Source organism: Gymnodraco acuticeps, unplaced genomic scaffold (assembly GCF_902827175.1).
Source record: "Gymnodraco acuticeps unplaced genomic scaffold, fGymAcu1.1, whole genome shotgun sequence".
NCBI lineage: Eukaryota > Metazoa > Chordata > Actinopteri > Perciformes > Bathydraconidae > Gymnodraco > Gymnodraco acuticeps.
The window spans coordinates 2,761,071-2,782,326 of record NW_022990699.1 but is presented as its reverse complement, the minus strand read 5'-3'; the positions used below and the strand labels follow the sequence as shown (position 1 = coordinate 2,782,326).

Here is a 21,256-nt window from a genome sequence, read left to right as displayed (position 1 = left end):
TGATCATTTTTTGCTCAGATATGTGACAATATCACTTCAGGACATAATTATAAAACAACATATATTGGAAAATATCATTATGCCAAGTAAATGGCCAGGTTATTTTCTGATTTGACATTCTCTTGATCATCAGTGCAGTGGCGGCGCCAGGTTATGGCTGGGGTATGCTACAGCCATACCAAGAAATGGCTTAGCCCCACCAAGAAAAATTATGTTAAAGTAAGCAAAATAAAGTCCGCCAACTCGCGCGGAGTAAATTGCACAGACAGCAGTTAATAAGATTGATTTCAGTAGTCACTTGTCTGGAAATACCGAAGACTAGAAACGGTCTTGAAAACTTTTATCACGTAGTGATCGTCTTCTCAATAGAACATATTTGATCATGTCTTCTGGCCAATCAGAATCAAGATAACGGCGTAGTGTTATTGCAGGAAGTCCCGACGGAGAATCATTGTTGCTGTAGTATCCCTATACATCGATACAACATTACGTATTGATAAAATCAACACGTAATGAAATAAGACCCCACGGTTTGATGATTGATAGGTGTGTGGGCTGTCTTTCATGTTGACACTCAGAACAATGGGGGCTATCCACCCTTATCCACAATGTAAAGTCATTCACACAGCCTCTTCCCTCTTCTCTCTGTGAGGAGCAGCAGGTTCAGCTTTCAGAACAAAGTAATAAAGAACAAAAATGGCATTCATTTTTTTAAATATGTCGTGTAGTAATAGATTTATTTATTTTTCTTCTCAAGAGAGTACCAGAATGTGTATTTTATGTTAGTATTTCAAAAAATCTCCTGGGGGAGAATCCCCCCAGACCCCCCTGCAGGGGTTGCGTTGTCAGCATGTCAACTCTTTCACCTGCGGAGAAATTGCAGGATTGGCTCCAGGTCGCCCTATTTATTTACTACAAGACAAATGTGCCTTTTTATTTCATAGAGTTCAATTTGGATTGAGACAGGGAAATAATCTAAACCTCACGCGTGGCGTTTCACTGTCAAGGATAGCGTGTATGTAATTACATTGCAAATACTGACTTGAGCCCCACCACTGCGGGTTAGCCCTACCATAGATTACCCAACAAAAATACTCTGGAGCCGCCACTGCATCAGTGTAACTCCATTTGTTTCATATCACTTGTTGTAATTTGTATTTTCAACTCAGAGGGTCGCTATTGGCAAGCGTGTTGTGAATTAGAGATTATATTTTTCTGTCTGTCCTGCCCATTCGTACGGGAGTCATAACCGAAGAAAGACGGAGCAAACAGTCTGCGCTTATATGGAGCCCTGAGAGGATGTACATCTCTGGACGCTTTGTTTTTCCTACTGAAGTTGGAGTGTGGACGGTTTTTCTTGATTTCTACTTTGGCATTGACTGAATTGGGATGTATTTGTTTTAACGGTGCAGGAAACGATTACAGGCAGAACAATGAGACGGCAAGTACTGTTGTTTCTCTCGCTGCTATGCCTCAGCTACGTGATCGGGCAGGTCAGTTATTCCATCCCCGAAGAAATGTCGAAAGGCTCTGTTGTTGGTAATATCGCCCAGGATTTAGGTTTAGATCTTAAAAGGCTGAAATCAGGTAAAGCTCGTGTCCATACAGGAGGCAGCGTAGAATACATCGGGCTGAAGAAAGAAAGGGGAGTCCTTCTCATTCAGGAGAGAATAGACAGAGAGGCTTTGTGCGGAGAGACGACGCCTTGTGCTTTACATTTCCAGTTAATTCTGGAAAATCCAATGGAAATGTTTCGTGTAACAGTGGAGATCACCGACATAAATGATAATACCCCCAGTTTTACAAACGCAGAAAAACGATTTGAAATTAGCGAGTCTGCTGTCATAGGATCGAAATTTGTATTAGAAAAAGCAATTGATTCCGACATCGGGATGAATGGCTTACAGCGATACTCACTTACACCTACTGATAACTTTGTATTAAAACCTGGAATTCAGGCAGGGGGAAGTAAAAAGGTCGAGATGGTTTTACAGAAGCCTCTAGATAGAGAAAAGCAGGAACATATTTCACTTTTGTTAACCGCTATAGATGGAGGAGAGCCGCAGATGTCAGGGACAATGCAGATATTTGTAAATGTATTAGATGTGAATGACAACGCACCTACATTTGCTAAACCTCTGTATAGAGCAAAAATACTAGAAAATTCTCCCAAAGGCACCAGCGTAACGACTGTTAGTGCATCTGATAAAGACATCGGCTCAAACAGAGAAGTGTCATATTTGATATCTACTAGTGAACGCATTTTATCTGAACTATTTAAAATGGATTCACAAACAGGAGAAATTGTCCTAATCGGAAACATTGATTATGAAAAGGCGAAAATATATGAAATGGATGTTGAGGTTGTAGACAGCGGAGGACTCTCTGATTCCACTAAAGTTGTTGTAGATGTTATTGATATAAATGATAATAATCCCTTCATTACCATGCTTTCTAAATCAGAGACCGTATTGGAGGACTCACCTCCTAACACTGTTATAGCTATGTTAAGTGTAAATGATCCAGATTCAGAGAATAATGGAGAGGTAGAGTGTAATATAGATGCTAACATTCCCTTCAAAATACAATCTACATTAAATGGATTTTATACTTTAGTTACAGAGGTCGCTTTAGACAGAGAGATAGCTTCTCAGTATAATATCACAGTGACCTGCTCTGATGAGGGAGTGCCCTCCCTCTCCAGCAGCGTCACTCTCACCTTACAGATCTCTGATGTGAATGATAACGCTCCTGTCTTTGAGAGCAGCTCATATGAGGCCTACATTGTAGAAAACAACACACCAGGCCTCTCTGTATTCACAGTGAGAGCCAGAGACGCTGACTGGAACCAGAATGCCCGTGTTTCTTACATCCTGGAGGACTCCTCTGTTAACGGAGTGCCAGTCTCCTCATATGTGTCTGTTAGTGCTGATGGTGGAGTCATCCATGCAGTGCGCTCTTTTGACTACGAGCAGATCAAAGACTTCCACTTCCGGGTCAAAGCTCAGGATGGAGGCTCTCCTCCACTCAGTAGCAACGTGACTGTGAAAATACTGATCCAGGACCAGAACGACAACCCTCCTCAGGTCCTGTACCCAGTCCAGACTGGTGGCTCTCTGGTGGCTGAGATGGTGCCTCGTTCAGCAGATGTGGGCTATCTGGTCACTAAAGTGGTGGCTGTTGATGTGGACTCTGGACAGAATGCCTGGCTCTCCTATAAACTGCAGAAAGCCACAGACAGGGCGCTGTTTGAAGTGGGCTTACAGAATGGAGAAATAAGGACTATCCGCCAGGTGACTGATAAAGATGTTGTGAAACAAAGACTGTCTGTTATAGTGGAGGACAACGGGCAGCCCTCTCGTTCAGCTGCAGTCATTGTTAACGTGGTGGTGGCTGACAGCTTCCCGGAAGTGCTGTCTGAGTTCACTGACTTTACACAGGACAAGGAGTACAATGACAACCTGACTTTTTACTTGGTGCTGGCTCTGGCTGTAGTGTCCTTCCTCTTCATCACGTGTTTAGTGGTTATTATATCAGTGAAGATCTACAGGTGGAGACAGTCTCGCATCATGTGTCACTCCAATCTCCCTGTGATTCCTTATTATCCTCCACGTTACTCAGACACTTTGGGGACAGGGACTCTCCAACACGTGTACAACTACGAGGTGTGCAGGACGACTGACTCCAGAAAGAGTGACTGTAAGTTCGGTGGAGCCGGTAGTCAGAACGTGCTGATAATGGACCCCAGTTCTGCAGGGACGATGCAGCGGATACAGAGTGAAAAGAGCATCCTGGATGAACCAGACTCTCCTCTAGAGGTTAGTTATGTGGGGTTATTTCAGTTGTAAGCTCTTCACATGATTTATGTGGCTGAAACATTTGTTACCAGGCGCAATGCATCAGTAGTTTGCAATCAGAACCATGGACTGTGGCACTGGTCGCGCCCTGTGCTTTTTTTTAATATTTATTGTTGTGTGAATAATGTGCTTGCCAATATCTATCTTTATCTATCTGTCTATTTATCTACATCTATCATATTATGCAAACCATAACATTTAATGAATTATTATTTTATTTAATTTGTTACTTGGGATTTATATATATTTATAATGGAACTCTTTGTACATAAGTGAACATAATGCATTGATATTTCCTTTCCACTTCATCATAACGGTGTATGAATATGTTTTTTTAACCAATGTATGAAGTATGCCCCTCATTATATAGAATTGCATTTTTGAATCAACTATTTGATTTGTTATCTCTTCTTGTACATATCGAAATGGTTTGTGCTCGAGTCCAGTTTTTTTGTTTCGGGCTTATTCTGTAGTTCATCACTCTGTACTCTAAGGGCCGCTGTAGGCCAGTGTGTTGAGTTGTCATGACATATTTGTAAAGAAACCTCCCCATTACGGTGATATCACATAGAGAAGGACAGACACAGGGTTACAACGTCGGTGGACATTTAACCGAGAGTGGAGAAGCTCTTTTTACCGATGAAGACGAATATGGATTTACCCATTTTACTCTGTTTTTAGAACTGTGAAGAACCATAGATATCCTTCCATCGCGGAACATAACACGTTTTATTGCATTTTGAGAGGAAAATGTCGGGCAGAACAATGAGACTTCAAGTACTGTTGTTTTATTTGGTCTTTCGTCTCAGTTCAGTGCTCGGGCAGGTCAGCTACTCCATCCCCGAGGAAATGCCGAGTGGCTCTTTAGTCGGTGCTATTGCTCAGGATTTGGGATTAGATGTAAAACGACTGAAATCCGGTCAAGCTCGCGTTTTTACAGGAGACAGTGCGGGATACATCGAGCTGAACAAAGACCGAGGAGTCCTTATTATCAAAGACAGGATCAACAGAGAGACGACATGCAGACAGACTACGCCTTGTGCTTTGCATTTTCAGATAATTTTGGAGAACCCCATGGAGTTCTACAGTATCACAGTCGAGATTACAGACATAAATGATAATCCTCCCACCTTTGAAAAAAATGAAGTCAGTTTTAAAATCAGCGAATCTGCTGTAATTGGATCAAAGTTTGTATTAGACAGAGCAATTGATCTTGATGTTGGCAAAAATGGTCTTCAGAAATACGAACTTAAGCCCGCCGATAATTTTGTACTAAAACGTGAAAGTCAAGCTGATGGAACAGAAAAAGTGGAAATGATTTTGCAGAAGCCCCTCGACAGAGAGAAGGACGAATTGATATCTTTAGTTTTAACAGCGTTCGATGGAGGAGACCCGCAAATGTCAGGAACAATTCGGATTTTGATAACGGTATTAGATGTCAATGATAATGCTCCTATTTTTACACAGTCCACCTACACTGCCACTGTTTTTGAAAACGCTCCTGTAGGGACAGTTGTCACCGGGGTTACTGCGTCAGATGCAGATCATGGGACGAATGGTAAAATAAGATATTCAATTGCAAACAGTTTACATCAAGCCCATTCATTGTTTCAGATCAACGAAGACAGTGGTGAAATTAGATTGACTGGAAATATTGATTTTGAAAATGCACGGAATTACCATATTAATATACGTGCAAGTGATGATGGTGGACTTACAGATTCGTGTAAAGTCATAGTTGAAGTGGTGGATATAAACGACAATAAACCAACAATTAATATAATGTCAAAATCAAACATGATATCTGAAAACTCAAAACCGAGCACAGTTGTAGCAATGATGAACGTCCAAGACCCAGATTCCAATGAAAACGGTAAAGTTAGCTGTTTTATCAACGATAATACCCCTCTGACTATAATGTTGACATCAAACAATTTCTATAGTTTAATGACAGATAGTGATCTGGATAGGGAGACAGCCTCTCAGTATAATATAACAGTGACCTGCTCAGATGAGGGAGTGCCCTCCCTCTCCAGCAGCATCACTCTCACCTTACAGATCTCTGATGTGAATGATAACGCGCCTGTCTTTGAGAGCAGCTCATATGAGGCCTACATTGTAGAAAACAACACACCAGGCCTCTCTGTATTCACAGTGAGAGCCAGAGACGCTGACTGGAACCAGAATGCCCGTGTTTCTTACATCCTGGAGGACTCCTCTGTTAACGGAGTGCCAGTCTCCTCATATGTGTCTGTTAGTGCTGATAGTGGAGTCATCCATGCAGTGCGCTCTTTTGACTACGAGCAGATCAAAGACTTCCACTTCCGGGTCAAAGCTCAGGACGGAGGCTCTCCTCCACTGAGTAGCAATGTGACTGTGAAAATACTGATCCAGGACCAGAACGACAACCCTCCTCAGGTCCTGTACCCAGTCCAGACTGGTGGCTCTCTGGTGGCTGAGATGGTGCCTCGTTCAGCAGATGTGGGCTATCTGGTCACTAAAGTGGTGGCTGTTGATGTGGACTCTGGACAGAATGCCTGGCTCTCCTATAAACTGCAGAAAGCCACAGACAGGGCGCTGTTTGAAGTGGGCTTACAGAATGGAGAAATAAGGACTATCCGCCAGGTGACTGATAAAGATGCTGTGAAACAAAGACTGACTGTTATAGTGGAGGACAACGGGCAGCCCTCTCGTTCAGCTACAGTCATTGTTAACGTGGTGGTGGCTGACAGCTTCCCGGAAGTGCTGTCTGAGTTCACTGACTTTACACAGGACAAAGAGTACAATGACAACCTGACTTTTTACTTAGTGCTGGCTCTGGCTGTAGTGTCCTTCCTCTTCATCACGTGTTTGGTGGTTATTATATCAGTGAAGATCTACAGGTGGAGACAGTCTCGCATCATGTTTCACTCCAATCTCCCTGTGATTCCTTATTATCCTCCACGTTACTCAGACACTTTGGGGACAGGGACTCTCCAACACGTGTACAACTACGAGGTGTGCAGGACGACTGACTCCAGAAAGAGTGACTGTAAGTTCGGCGGAGCCGGTAGTCAGAACGTGCTGATAATGGACCCCAGTTCTACAGGGACGATGCAGCGGATACAGAGTGAAAAGAGCATCCTGGATGAACCAGACTCTCCTTTAGAGGTTGGTAATTCAGGGTTATTTTAGTTACAATATTTTCACATGTTCTATGTCGATGAAACATTTGTTGTCAGACGCAATGCATCAGTATTTTTGCAATCAGCACCATGGACAGGGGAATTAATCGTACCCTGGCCTTTTTTCCTGTTTATTGTCGTGTGAATTTCCTTATTGCGTTTCCAATAGTGAGTCTTTTTGTCATCTATGTATGGGGGTTATTTAGAGCAGCGGTTCTCAAAATGTGGTCCGCGGACCACTGGTGGTCCGCGAGGGTACTGCAGGTGGTCAGTGGAAAAAGCTAAATAAAATCCACTTTTTATTATCAAGGATTTTCTGGGACCACCTCATATGTGACCTGCTCTATCGAAATCAGTCGCATTGACCCGAAGAGTGCGAGTGAGAGGTGCCTGTCATCTTCCCTTCACAAGCTTCAAAAATGTATTTATCGTGTGATTTTGGAAATACAAGTTTCATATTCTGAAAGCCAAGACTTTTTTTTATTTAAAATCTAGCAAAACACCCGAACCCCGAAAAACTATTTGTTTACGCAAATCCACGTTTATTTTTTAAATGATCCGTTGCGACTTCCGACTGATTATTTCCTTATTGTACACGTTTATATTAATGTATTTTATATTCAGTGTTCTCTGATTTTATGCTACAGGTCGGCTGTGATTTTATTAAGTTCCTTTGATATTGTAAACGTTGTGTTATGCGTCTCTTTCCTGCAATATCGGATGTTGAAAGAGCTGGAGCTGCAGTCCATGTTCGCTGATGCAGCTGTTGTGTTCTATGATATATGCTGCAGATTTGAATATATGGTCAAGGACCAAAAGAAAAAAATAAGTTGTCTGCCGTCCTCTTTGAGAAACATACACAACGCAGACAGACACCGGTCACACGTGCGACAAAAGTATCAGATAGGCTTCAATTGACTTTTGATTGTCTAAAATTAACTATGAAAACATATCGGCGTTTTAACACTACCTTTATATATGTACTTATTTTTACCGTTTGCATATGAGGTGGTCCGCGAAAATCCTTGATAATAAATAGTGGTCCGCATAAACAAAAAGTTTGAGAACCCCTGATTTAGAGGACTTTCAAGCTTATAAAAAATGTTTCAATTGATATAATCTAAACATAATCTGTTCGATAATTTAGTGACTTCTATATATTGCTTTTGTCTATTACGTATTGGTTTTAGTACACATATGTAGACGACAGAGAACTATCACTATAAATTATTTGTTTACACGCTACTTCTATGCGTTGCTATTCATGGTATTCATTACAATATTACAAGATATTACTACAAATTGTAGGGGTTCTTCTTAACACTTAATTTGCTAAATCTGCAATTAAACACTTATATTAAAGACTGGCCCACCTCCTAATGAGATTAGCTAAATACGTTTCTTCTGCTAGATCTACACGTGTCCTTTTAATAATACTAACACTATAATTCTAATGTAAATTGTACTTTTAATCACGTGTGATTTATTTGTTCCAACTCATCTACGTTACTCATTACGAACCCTTGCTGTTTGCTGCATTGAACAGAAAGGGCCGCTATTGGCCAGAGTGTGGCAGTCTTAGCTAGGGCTGGCAACTGTACCTCCCCCTTAGATTGTGACATGGTAGACAATAAAACGGGCACGAAGCGCCATGTCTTCGTTTCAATAAATAACTGCTCACGGACATGGAAAGCTGTAGCTTTGTTGATCACTTGTCTTGATATATGGTCGGGAATTCTAGCAGTATCCGTACGGATTACATTTTTTTTCTAAACAAGATTGGAATACAACGACAAAAAATGAGACGGCAAGTACTGTTGTTCATGTTGGTCCTCTCTCTCGCCCCTGTGTTTGGGCAGGTCAGCTACTCCATTCCTGAGGAAATGGAGAAAGGTTCATTAGTCTGTAATTTAGCTCAGGATTTAGGTTTAGAGTTTAAAAGACTCAAGTCAGGAAGAGCTCGTATTCATTCGGGAGACAGTGCAGAATATTTCGAGTTGAGCAGAGAGAGGGGTGTCCTCCTTATCAAAGAGAGAATGGACAGAGAAACACTGTGCGGAGAAACGACGCCCTGTGCTTTACATTTACAGATGATTTTAGAAAATCCGATGGAATTGTTTCGCATTACAATAGAAATCACAGATATAAACGATAATGCTCCCAGCTTTGCGTCGAGCGAGAAGCGTTTTGATATCAGCGAATCAGCCGTCATTGGGTCTAAATTTGTACTGGAGAAAGCCATCGATGCTGACATTGGTACAAATGATCTGCAAAGCTATTCGCTTAATCCAACAAACAACTTTGCTTTGAAAATAGAGGATCAAGCAGACGGAAGTAAAAAGGTAGAAATGGTTTTACAGAAGCCTCTAGATCGAGAGCACCAGGATCAGATATCACTGTTATTAACTGCACTAGATGGCGGACAGCCACGCATGTCAGGTACAATGCAGATAACTGTTAACGTGTTGGATGCAAATGACAATGCACCGGTTTTCACTAAGCCCATATACAAGGCAACAATAACCGAGAATTCCCCGAGAGGAACTAGTGTTATAACTGTTAGTGCATCTGACAAAGATGGAGGCTCTAATGGAGAAATAACATATGCAATTTCAAATAGCAAGCGTCGACTATCTGACCTATTTCAGATCAATGGAAAAACAGGTGATGTCGTCTTGATAGGTGAAATAGATTATGAAAAAGCAAAACTCTTTCAAATAGATATTGAGGTGATAGATAATGGAGGACTCTCTGACTCCAGTAAGATCCTAATTGATATCACTGATGTCAATGACAACAGTCCTCAGTTAAAAATACTATCAAAATCAGACACCATTTTAGAAGACTCCCCTGAGAATACTGTGATTGCTATGCTAAGTGTGAATGACCCTGACTCTGAGAGGAATGGAGAGGTCAAATGTAAAATTAATGACGACATCCCTTTTAAAATACAAAGTACAATGAATGGATTTTATAGTTTACTTACAGAGGTGGCTTTAGACAGAGAGATAGCTTCTCAGTATAATATAACAGTGACCTGCTCTGATGAGGGAGTGCCCTCCCTCTCCAGCAGCGTCACTCTCACCTTACAGATCTCTGATGTGAATGATAACGCGCCTGTCTTTGAGAGCAGCTCATATGAGGCCTACATTGTAGAAAACAACACACCAGACCTCTCTGTATTTACAGTGAGAGCCAGAGACTCTGACTGGAACCAGAATTCCCGTGTTTCTTACATCCTGGAGGACTCCTCTGTTAACGGAGTGCCAGTCTCCTCATACGTGTCAGTTAGTGCTGATAGTGGAGTCATCCATGCAGTGCGCTCTTTTGACTACGAGCAGATCAAAGACTTCCACTTCCGGGTCAAAGCTCAGGATGGAGGCTCTCCTCCACTGAGTAGCAATGTGACTGTGAAAATACTGATCCAGGACCAGAACGACAACCCTCCTCAGGTCCTGTACCCAGTCCCAGACTGGTGGCTCTCTGGTGGCTGAGATGGTGCCTCGTTCAGCAGATGTGGGCTATCTGGTCACTAAAGTGGTGGCTGTTGATGTGGACTCTGGACAGAATGCCTGGCTCTCCTATAAACTGCAGAAAGCCACAGACAGGGCGCTGTTTGAAGTGGGCTTACAGAATGGAGAAATAAGGACTATCCGCCAGGTGACTGATAAAGATGCTGTGAAACAAAGACTGTCTGTTATAGTGGAGGACAACGGGCAGCCCTCTCGTTCAGCTACAGTCATTGTTAACGTGGTGGTGGCTGACAGCTTCCCGGAAGTGCTGTCTGAGTTCACTGACTTTACACAGGACAAGGAGTACAATGACAACCTGACTTTTTACTTAGTGCTGGCTCTGGCTGTAGTGTCCTTCCTCTTCATCACGTGTTTAGTGGTTATTATATCAGTGAAGATCTACAGGTGGAGACAGTCTCGCATCATGTTTCACTCCAATCTCCCTGTGATTCCTTATTATCCTCCACGTTACTCAGACACTTTGGGGACAGGGACTCTCCAACACGTGTACAACTACGAGGTGTGCAGGACGACTGACTCCAGAAAGAGTGACTGTAAGTCCGGCGGAGTCGGTAGTCAGAACGTGCTGATAATGGACCCCAGTTCTACAGGGACGATGCAGCGGATACAGAGTGAAAAGAGCATCCTGGATGAACCAGACTCTCCTTTAGAGGTTAGGAAATAACAATTTGTATAATCAAAGTCATACTTGTATATAAGTTCACGATTCATCCATATCATGTACAGCCCATGCAATTTCAGCATGCCTTACAGCGAATTGTATTTCTCTCTTCTATATTTCTGCTTTCCAAAAAGTATTTCCTCCTTTGTTGACAGGTGATTTCCTTTATTTATAGCCAATATTTCTTGTTTTTCTTTCGGTGTAATCTTGTGCTGTTTTGTAGCAGTGTTCTAATTTAACCTAATCAAAGCTGTATTCTGTGTGCTGTGTTTTAAAGGGGACATATAGTAACAACAGACCCAACAGTATCTTTTACTTAATTTATCACTTGTAGTTTCGTCTTGTGAACTCAGTGGGCCGCTGTTGACTAGCGTCTTGGCGTTTCAAATGTGTATTTATACAGGAGGAACTCCCCTGTCCGCGCACACAAGAGAGGATGATTAGGAAGAATTTACGCAGAGTCGAAGGTGGAAGTAACACGATGCACGGAATATCACATTGGAATTATAGCGTCGTCAGTTGTTGATTAGACAGATCATTTTGCCTACTCTATTTGCCTCAGTAACGCTGATTTCGAAAGGGAAGAGAACACGTTAGATTGGTTGGACGGATGAGCCTGACGGAACAATGAGACCGCAAGTACTGTTGTTTTTCTCCGTGCTCTGTCTCAGTGCAGCGCTCGGCCAGGTCAGCTACTCCATTCCGGAGGAAATGGCCAAAGGCTCTTTGGTCGGTAACATAGTTCAGGATTTAGGTTTGGGTGTTAAACGATTACAAACGGGTAAAGCTCGAATCCACACGGGAGACAGCACAGAATATATTCATCTTAACAAGGAAAAGGGACTACTTGTCATTAAAGAGAAAATAGACCGCGAGGCTCTCTGTGGTCAGACAACGCCTTGTGCTTTGCATTTTCAGATCGCCTTAGAAAACCCAATAGAAATATTACAGATCACTGTCGAGATCACAGATATTAATGACAATGCTCCCGTTTTCGAAAAGGAAGAGAGGAGATTTGAAATAAGCGAGTCTGCTATTGTCGGCTCTAAATTCATGCTAGAGAAAGCAATAGACCCTGATATAGCACTGAACGGTCTTCAGAGCTACACACTGAAGCCCAATGATCATTTTGTGCTAAAATTACATAGTCAGTCTGATGGCGGTAAAAAGGTGGAAATGATTTTACAGAAACCCTTGGATAGAGAAAAACAAGAGTTCGCATCCTTATTGTTAACGGCTGTAGATGGAGGAGAGCCGCAGAGATCTGGCACGATGCAGATTCACATTGCTGTGTTAGATGTTAATGATAACGCTCCTGTGTTTACACAACACATTTACAAAGCAAGTGTGAAAGAAAACGCTGTGACGGGAACACTTATAACAAAAGTGAGTGCCTCAGATGTAGACAAAGACTCGAATGGGGAGGTTAGCTACGTAATAGGAAATAGCATGAGGAGCATTTCCAAATTATTTCACGTTACTGAAGATGGTCACATAATATTAAATGGGCTTATTGACTATGAAAAAGCCAAAAAATATGAAATTGACATAGAGGCAGTTGACCGAGGAGGTTTATCTGATTCAAGCAAAGTAGTTATTGATGTAGGTGACATTAATGACAATAGCCCAGTTATTAATATTATTTCATCATCAAATTCAATAGAAGAAGATTCACGTCCAAACACAGTGGTTGCTGCAATGAGTGTAAATGATCCTGATTCTGAAGAAAACGGGAAGGTCCGATGTGTAATTGATAAAAACATACCCTTTACAATTACACCTACGTCCAGTAATTTTTATAGCATTGTGACAGACAGTGAATTAGACAGAGAGAGATCCTCTGAATATAATATCACAGTGACCTGCTCAGATGAGGGAGTGCCCTCCCTCTCCAGCAGCGTCACTCTCACCTTACAGATCTCTGATGTGAATGATAACGCGCCTGTCTTTGAGAGCAGCTCATATGAGGCCTACATTGTAGAAAACAACACACCAGGCCTCTCTGTATTCACAGTGAGAGCCAGAGACGCTGACTGGAACCAGAATGCCCGTGTTTCTTACATCCTGGAGGACTCCTCTGCTAACGGAGTGCCAGTCTCCTCATATGTGTCCGTTAGTGCTGATAGTGGAGTCATCCATGCAGTGCGCTCTTTTGACTACGAGCAGATCAAAGACTTCCACTTCCGGGTCAAAGCTCAGGATGGAGGCTCTCCTCCACTGAGTAGCAATGTGACTGTGAAAATACTGATCCAGGACCAGAACGACAACCCTCCTCAGGTCCTGTACCCAGTCCAGACTGGTGGCTCTCTGGTGGCTGAGATGGTGCCTCGTTCAGCAGATGTGGGCTATCTGGTCACTAAAGTGGTGGCTGTTGATGTGGACTCTGGACAGAATGCCTGGCTCTCCTATAAACTGCAGAAAGCCACAGACAGGGCGCTGTTTGAAGTGGGCTTACAGAATGGAGAAATAAGGACTATCCGCCAGGTGACTGATAAAGATGTTGTGAAACAAAGACTGTCTGTTATAGTGGAGGACAACGGGCAGCCCTCTCGTTCAGCTGCAGTCATTGTTAACGTGGTGGTGGCTGACAGCTTCCCGGAAGTGCTGTCTGAGTTCACTGACTTTACACAGGACAAGGAGTACAATGACAACCTGACTTTTTACTTAGTGCTGGCTCTGGCTGTAGTGTCCTTCCTCTTCATCACGTGTTTAGTGGTTATTATATCAGTGAAGATCTACAGGTGGAGACAGTCTCGCATCATGTTTCACTCCAATCTCCCTGTGATTCCTTATTATCCTCCACGTTACTCAGACACTTTGGGGACAGGGACTCTCCAACACGTGTACAACTACGAGGTGTGCAGGACGACTGACTCCAGAAAGAGTGACTGTAAGTTTGGCGGAGCAGGTAGTCAGAACGTGCTGATAATGGACCCCAGTTCTACAGGGACGATGCAGCGGATACAGAGTGAAAAGAGCATCCTGGATGAACCAGACTCTCCTCTAGAGGTTAGAAATGTGTAACACTAATTACCACTCCCTTATTGTTAATACTAAATGTTCGAATTAAATATGCCAGCATTTTGACCCATTTGTTTGGAACGTTATGTTTCAGTACCTCGGACAGCACCATGGAGCATTTGTATGGAGCTATATCAGGGTCATACGTTTTGATCATTCAAAAAAATACAATTTATTTGAAATTTCAAGTTTTTATCCTGAACTTTGAAAAATATAATGATGTATTCAAACTAAAAATAAGTATTTGAATAATTGTTCAGGTTAAATATTATCTTGATTCAGTTCAGCAATTTGTTAGAATAAAATATGTATTTTCTTATTTTACTTTTACACATATTTTGATATTTGAATCCTTATTTTTTTTAGTTGCAGATTTTACGCTTTCAGATTCAAAACAATTATTTGTTTTAGTTTCAAATCTTGTTTTTTTAGGTTTCACATTTGTTTTGGCCTTCAGATGGTTTTTCACTTTCAGATCTTTTTTTTCGCTTTCAAACTTGAATTCTGATGTTGCTTGGGGGACGGGGCTTACCAAAGAGTAGTTTGTCATCCTTAGTGACAGCCCTCCCTCTGTCATGTTGCCATCATGGATGTTAGGTATAGCACGAGAAATATAACTCAATACATACATTTGAAAACAAGTTGTTTGGTGTGACAGAAAATGGTTAGTTGTCCCCATACTATGACTGTCGACATATTTTAACATGTTTTATTTACACATTTAGATTGTAGTTGAATCAATAGATTATTTAACTATGGCTACATAATATAACAATTGTATTCAAGTTATTTCCCCAGCTTTCCATCTCTCCCCTCTCACAACACATGGTGTGCAGTGTTGTTATTTGAACTCAATGGGCCGCTGTTGCCTAGTCTGTTGCAGTTGTAGTATATTTAAAGCAGTACCGCCTTTTCATGTCGATGTGTTCGAGAGAGAGGGCAGTCGCAGACCGCAGTGTCTTCCGGAGCCGCTAAACACGGCTTAGAAAACATACTTAATATTTCCACTTCAAATTTGAGGACTGGTTTTGCTTCATATTTTTTATTTGAATGCTCGTTCACCTTTCTGACGGATTTACGAGTTTGTTCTTCCTTTTTCTGAGATAATTTTAAACAATGAGACGGCAAGTACTGTTGTTTATTACGATCCTCTCTCTTGGTTCAGTCTTCGGGCAGGTCAGCTACTCTGTACCGGAGGAGATGGCGAAAGGCTCTTTGGTTGGTAATATAGCTCTGGATTTGGGTTTGGACTCTAAACGCTTGAGGTTGGGTAACGCTCGTGTTTATTCTGGTGATAGCAGAGAATACATGGAGCTGAACAGCGAGAGAGGAGTCCTCCTTATTAAAGAGAAAATAGACAGAGAGGCGTTGTGCGGTGATACGACACCATGTGCTGTGCATTTCCAAATTGTCTTAGAGAATCCTATGGAATTTTACAGTGTAACAGTTGAAATTACTGATATTAACGATAATGCACCAACCTTTGAAAAAGACGAAATCAAATTCATAATCAGTGAATCTGCAGTCGTCGGTGCAAAATTTGTTTTAGAAAGAGCAGTTGATTTGGATGTAGGTATAAATAGTCTTCAAAGCTACGTACTTAAGCCAAGCGATAATTTTCTACTCAAACTGCACAACCAAGCCGATGGTACAAAGAATGTTGAGATGGTCTTACAAAAACCTCTAGACAGAGAGAAAAATGAGTTAATTTCTTTGGCTCTGACGGCTGTAGACGGAGGAGAACCACAGATGTCAGGGACAATGCAGATTCTCATCACAGTGTTAGATGCCAATGACAATGCACCTGTTTTTACGCACCCAATTTACAAAGGCACTGTTTCTGAAAATGCTGCGAAAGGCACGATAGTGAACACGGTCAGTGCGTCAGATGCTGATCATGGATTAAATGGAAAAATAACGTATTCTATCACAAACACTTTAGATGACGTCAGACATATGTTTGATATAAATGAGGACAGCGGTGAGGTTAAGTTGATTGGACTTTTGGATTATGAAAAGAAACGAACTTTTCAAATCAATGTACGGGCAATGGATAACGGGGGGCTTAGTGATTCTTGTAAAGTGATAGTCGATGTAGTAGATATAAATGACAATGAGCCAACGATCAAAATCATGTCTAAATCTACTATTATATCAGAGAGTGCAAACCCCAAAACAGTCGTTACAATGATTAACATCCAAGACCCAGACTCAGGTGAAAATGGTAGAGTTCAGTGTTTTATAAATGAAAATATTCCTTTTGAATTGAAATCAACTTCAAATAATTTCTATAGTTTAGTGACAGATAGTGATTTAGACAGAGAGATAGCGTCTCAGTATAATATCACAGTGACCTGCTCTGATGAGGGAGTGCCCTCCCTCTCCAGCAGCGTCACTCTCACCTTACAGATCTCTGATGTGAATGATAACGCGCCTGTCTTTGAGAGCAGCTCATATGAGGCCTACATTGTAGAAAACAACACACCAGGCCTCTCTGTATTCACAGTGAGAGCCAGAGACGCTGACTGGAACCAGAATGCCCGTGTTTCTTACATCCTGGAGGACTCCTCTGTTAACGGAGTGCCAGTCTCCTCTTATGTGTCAGTTAGTGCTGATAGTGGAGTCATCCATGCAGTGCGCTCTTTTGACTACGAGCAGATCAAAGACTTCCACTTCCGGGTCAAAGCTCAGGATGGAGGCTCTCCTCCACTGAGTAACAATGTGACTGTGAAAATACTGATCCAGGACCAGAACGACAACCCTCCTCAGGTCCTGTACCCAGTCCAGACTGGTGGCTCTCTGGTGGCTGAGATGGTGCCTCGTTCAGCAGATGTGGGCTATCTGGTCACTAAAGTGGTGGCTGTTGATGTGGACTCTGGACAGAATGCGTGGCTCTCCTATAAACTGCAGAAAGCCACAGACAGGGCGCTGTTTGAAGTGGGCTTACAGAATGGAGAAATAAGGACTATCCGCCAGGTGACTGATAAAGATGCTGTGAAACAAAGACTGTCTGTTATAGTGGAGGACAACGGGCAGCCCTCTCGTTCAGCTACAGTCATTGTTAACGTGGTGGTGGCTGACAGCTTCCCGGAAGTGCTGTCTGAGTTCACTGACTTTACACAGGACAAGGAGTACAATGACAACCTGACTTTTTACTTAGTGCTGGCTCTGGCTGTAGTGTCCTTCCTCTTCATCACGTGTTTAGTGGTTATTATATCAGTGAAGATCTACAGGTGGAGACAGTCTCGCATCATGTTTCACTCCAATCTCCCTGTGATTCCTTATTATCCTCCACGTTACTCAGACACTTTGGGGACAGGGACTCTCCAACACGTGTACAACTACGAGGTGTGCAGGACGACTGACTCCAGAAAGAGTGACTGTAAGTCCGGCGGAGCCGGTAGTCAGAACGTGCTGATAATGGACCCCAGTTCTACAGGGACGATGCAGCGGATACAGAGTGAAAAGAGCATCCTGGATGAACCAGACTCTCCTCTAGAGGTTAGAAATGTGTAACACTAATTACCACTCCCTTATTGTTAATACTAAATGTTCGAATTAAATATGCCAGCATTTTGACCCATTTGTTTGGAACGTTATGTTTCAGTACCTCGGACAGCACCATGGAGCATTTGTATGGAGCTATATCAGGGTCATACGTTTTGATCATTCAAAAAAATACAATTTATTTGAAATTTCAAGTTTTTATCCTGAACTTTGAAAAATATAATGATGTATTCAAACTAAAAATAAGTATTTGATTAATTGTTCAGGTTAAATATTATCTTGATTCAGTTCAGCAATTTGTTAGAATAAAATATTTATTTTCTTATTTTACTTTTACACATATTTTGATATTTGAATCCTTATTTTTTTTAGTTGCAGATTTTACGCTTTCAGATTCAAAACAATTATTTTGTTAAGTTTCAAACCTTGTTTTTTTAGGTTTCACATTTGTTTTCGCCTTCAGATCGTTTTTCACTTTCAGATCTTTTTTTTCGCTTTCAAACTTGAATTCTGATGTTGCTTGGGGGGCGGGGCTTACCAAAGAGTAGTTTGTCATCCTTAGTGACAGCCCTCCCTCTGTCATGTTGCCTTCATGGATGTTAGGTATAGCGCGAGAAATATAACTCAATACATACATTTGAAAACAAGTTGTTTGGTGTGACAGAAAATGGTTAGTTGTCCCCATACTATGACTGTCGACATATTTGAACATGTTTTATTTACACATTTAGATTGTAGTTGAATCAATAGATTATTTAACTATGGCTACATAATATAACAACTGTATTCAAGTTATTTCCCCAGCTTTCCATCTCTCCCCTCTTACAACACATGGTGTGCAGTGTTGTTATTTGAACTCAATGGGCCGCTGTTGCCTAGTCTGTTGCAGTTGTAGTATATTTAAAGCAGTACCGCCTTTTCATGTCGATGTGTTCGAGAGAGAGGGCAGTCGCAGACCGCCGTGTCTTCCGGAGCCGTTAAACACGGCTTAGAAAAAATACTTAATATTTCCACTTCAAATTTGAGGACTGGTTTTGCTTCATATTTTTTATTTGAATGCTCGTTCACCTTTCTGACGGATTTACGAGTTTGTTCTTCCTTTTTCTGAGATAATTTTAAACAATGAGACGGCAAGTACTGTTGTTTATTACGATCCTCTCTCTTGGTTCAGTCTTCGGGCAGGTCAGCTACTCTGTACCGGAGGAGATGGCCAAAGGCTCTTTGGTTGGTAATATAGCTCTGGATTTGGGTTTGGACTCTAAACGCTTGAGGTTGGGTAACGCTCGTGTTTATTCTGGTGATAGCAGAGAATACATGGAGCTGAACAGCGAGAGAGGAGTCCTCCTTATTAAAGAGAAAATAGACAGAGAGGCGTTGTGCGGTGATACGACACCATGTGCTGTGCATTTCCAAATTGTCTTAGAGAATCCTATGGAATTTTACAGTGTAACAGTTGAAATTACTGATATTAACGATAATGCACCAACCTTTGAAAAAGACGAAATCAAATTCATAATCAGCGAATCTGCAGTCGTCGGTGCAAAATTCGATTTAGAAAGAGCAGTTGATTTGGATGTAGGTATAAATAGTCTTCAAAGCTACGTACTTAAGCCAAGCGATAATTTTCTACTCAAACTGCACAACCAAGCCGATGGTACAAAGAATGTTGAGATGGTCTTACAAAAACCTCTAGACAGAGAGAAAAATGAGTTAATTTATTTGGCTCTGACGGCTGTAGACGGAGGAGAACCACAGATGTCAGGGACAATGCAGATTATCATCACAGTGTTAGATGCCAATGACAATGCACCTGTTTTTACGCACCCAATTTACAAAGGCACTGTTTCTGAAAATGCTGCGAAAGGCACGATAGTGAACACGGTCAGTGCGTCAGATGCTGATCATGGATTAAATGGAAAAATAACATACTCAATCACAAACACTTTAGATGACGTCAGACATATGTTTGATATAAATGAGGACAGCGGTGAGGTTAAGTTGATTGGACATTTAGATTATGAAAAGAAACGAACTTTCCAGATCAATGTACGGGGAAGAGATAACGGGGGGCTTACTGATTCTTGTAAAGTGATAGTCGATGTAGTAGATATAAATGACAATGAGCCAACGATCAAAATCATGTCTAAATCTACTATTATATCAGAAAGTGCAAACCCCAAAACAGTCGTTACAATGATTAACATCCAAGACCCAGACTCAGGTGAAAATGGTAGAGTTCAGTGTTTTATAAATGAAAATATTCCTTTTGAATTTAAATCAACTTCAAATAATTTCTATAGTTTAGTGACAGATAGTGATTTAGACAGAGAGATAGCGTCTCAGTATAATATCACAGTGACCTGCTCTGATGAGGGAGTGCCCTCCCTCTCCAGCAGCGTCACTCTCACCTTACAGATCTCTGATGTGAATGATAACGCTCCTGTCTTTGAGAGCAGCTCATATGAGGCCTACATTGTAGAAAACAACACACCAGGCCTCTCTGTATTCACAGTGAGAGCCAGAGACACTGACTGGAACCAGAATGCCCGTGTTTCTTACATCCTGGAGGACTCCTCTGTTAACGGAGTGCCAGTCTCCTCATATGTGTCCGTTAGTGCTGATAGTGGAGTCATCCATGCAGTGCGCTCTTTTGACTACGAGCAGATCAAAGACTTCCACTTCCGGATCAAAGCTCAGGATGGAGGCTCTCCTCCACTGAATAGCAATGTGACTGTGAAAATACTGATCCAGGACCAGAACGACAACCCTCCTCAGGTCCTGTACCCAGTCCAGACTGGTGGCTCTCTGGTGGCTGAGATGGTGCCTCGTTCAGCAGATGTGGGCTATCTGGTCACTAAAGTGGTGGCTGTTGATGTGGACTCTGGACAGAATGCCTGGCTCTCCTATAAACTGCAGAAAGCCACAGACAGGGCGCTGTTTGAAGTGGGCTTACAGAATGGAGAAATAAGGACTATCCGCCAGGTGACTGATAAAGATGCTGTGAAACAAAGACTGTCTGTTATAGTGGAGGACAACGGGCAGCCCTCTCGTTCAGCTACAGTCATTGTTAACGTGGTGGTGGCTGACAGCTTCCCGGAAGTGCTGTCTGAGTTCACTGACTTTACACAGGACAAGGAGTACAATGACAACCTGACTTTTTACTTAGTGCTGGCTCTGGCTGTAGTGTCCTTCCTCTTCATCACGTGTTTGGTGGTTATTATATCAGTGAAGATCTACAGGTGGAGACAGTCTCGCATCATGTTTCACTCCAATCTCCCTGTGATTCCTTATTATCCTCCACGTTATTCAGACACTTTGGGGACAGGGACTCTCCAACACGTGTACAACTACGAGGTGTGCAGGACAACTGACTCCAGAAAGAGTGACTGTAAGTTCGGCGGAGCAGGTAGTCAGAACGTGCTGATAATGGACCCCAGTTCTACAGGGACGATGCAGCGGATACAGAGTGAAAAGAGCATCCTGGATGAACCTGATTCTCCTCTAGAGGTTAGA

At 42.0% G+C, this 21,256-nt stretch overlaps 5 protein-coding genes across 23 annotated transcripts in view; all 5 read left to right on the top strand.

Moving 5' to 3' along the window:
• The window catches only part of LOC117555816 (protocadherin gamma-C5-like), a 248,914-nt gene that overhangs the window by 151,912 nt on the left and 75,746 nt on the right, over window positions 1-21,256 (top strand). For 4 of the 19 annotated variants that reach the window (XM_034230828.1, XM_034230822.1, XM_034230818.1 and 1 more), the window contains exon 1: window positions 14,968-17,737. The exons of 12 other annotated variants lie outside the window; for them this stretch is intronic. In XM_034230828.1, the coding sequence (XP_034086719.1) occupies window positions 15,353-17,737 (2,385 nt within the window). In that variant the 5' untranslated portion in view covers window positions 14,968-15,352. Of the gene's footprint in view, window positions 1-14,967; window positions 17,738-17,830; window positions 21,251-21,256 lie in introns of those variants that run through there. 3 more of the 19 variants (XM_034230824.1, XM_034230813.1, XM_034230819.1) reach the window with 3 other exon arrangements.
• On the top strand, window positions 1,029-3,848 carry LOC117555843 (protocadherin beta-16-like). Its single transcript, XM_034230858.1, has one exon. It carries the CDS (start codon window positions 1,434-1,436, stop codon window positions 3,846-3,848), a length of 2,415 nt encoding a protein of 804 aa, XP_034086749.1. The 5' UTR covers window positions 1,029-1,433.
• LOC117555842 (protocadherin beta-16-like) lies at window positions 4,416-7,744 on the top strand. Its single transcript, XM_034230857.1, has one exon. It carries the CDS (start codon window positions 4,608-4,610, stop codon window positions 7,029-7,031), a length of 2,424 nt encoding a protein of 807 aa, XP_034086748.1. The 5' UTR covers window positions 4,416-4,607; the 3' UTR covers window positions 7,032-7,744.
• LOC117555824 (protocadherin beta-16-like) lies at window positions 8,256-11,218 on the top strand. Its single transcript, XM_034230842.1, is given in 2 exon segments — window positions 8,256-10,488; window positions 10,490-11,218. Coding segments are annotated over 2 exon segments (2,472 nt in total). The 5' UTR covers window positions 8,256-8,745.
• LOC117555846 (protocadherin beta-16-like) lies at window positions 11,649-14,369 on the top strand. Its single transcript, XM_034230861.1, has one exon. The coding sequence runs from the start codon at window positions 11,843-11,845 to the stop codon at window positions 14,237-14,239; it is 2,397 nt and encodes a 798-aa protein (XP_034086752.1). The 5' UTR covers window positions 11,649-11,842; the 3' UTR covers window positions 14,240-14,369.

What these genes read in the sequence shown, in the direction of transcription:
- LOC117555843 (XM_034230858.1), top strand. Translation starts at nt 1,434, where the DNA reads ATGAGACGGCAAGTACTGTTGTTTCTCTCGCTGCTATGCCTCAGCTAC.
- LOC117555842 (XM_034230857.1), top strand. Translation starts at nt 4,608, where the DNA reads ATGTCGGGCAGAACAATGAGACTTCAAGTACTGTTGTTTTATTTGGTC.
- LOC117555846 (XM_034230861.1), top strand. Translation starts at nt 11,843, where the DNA reads ATGAGACCGCAAGTACTGTTGTTTTTCTCCGTGCTCTGTCTCAGTGCA.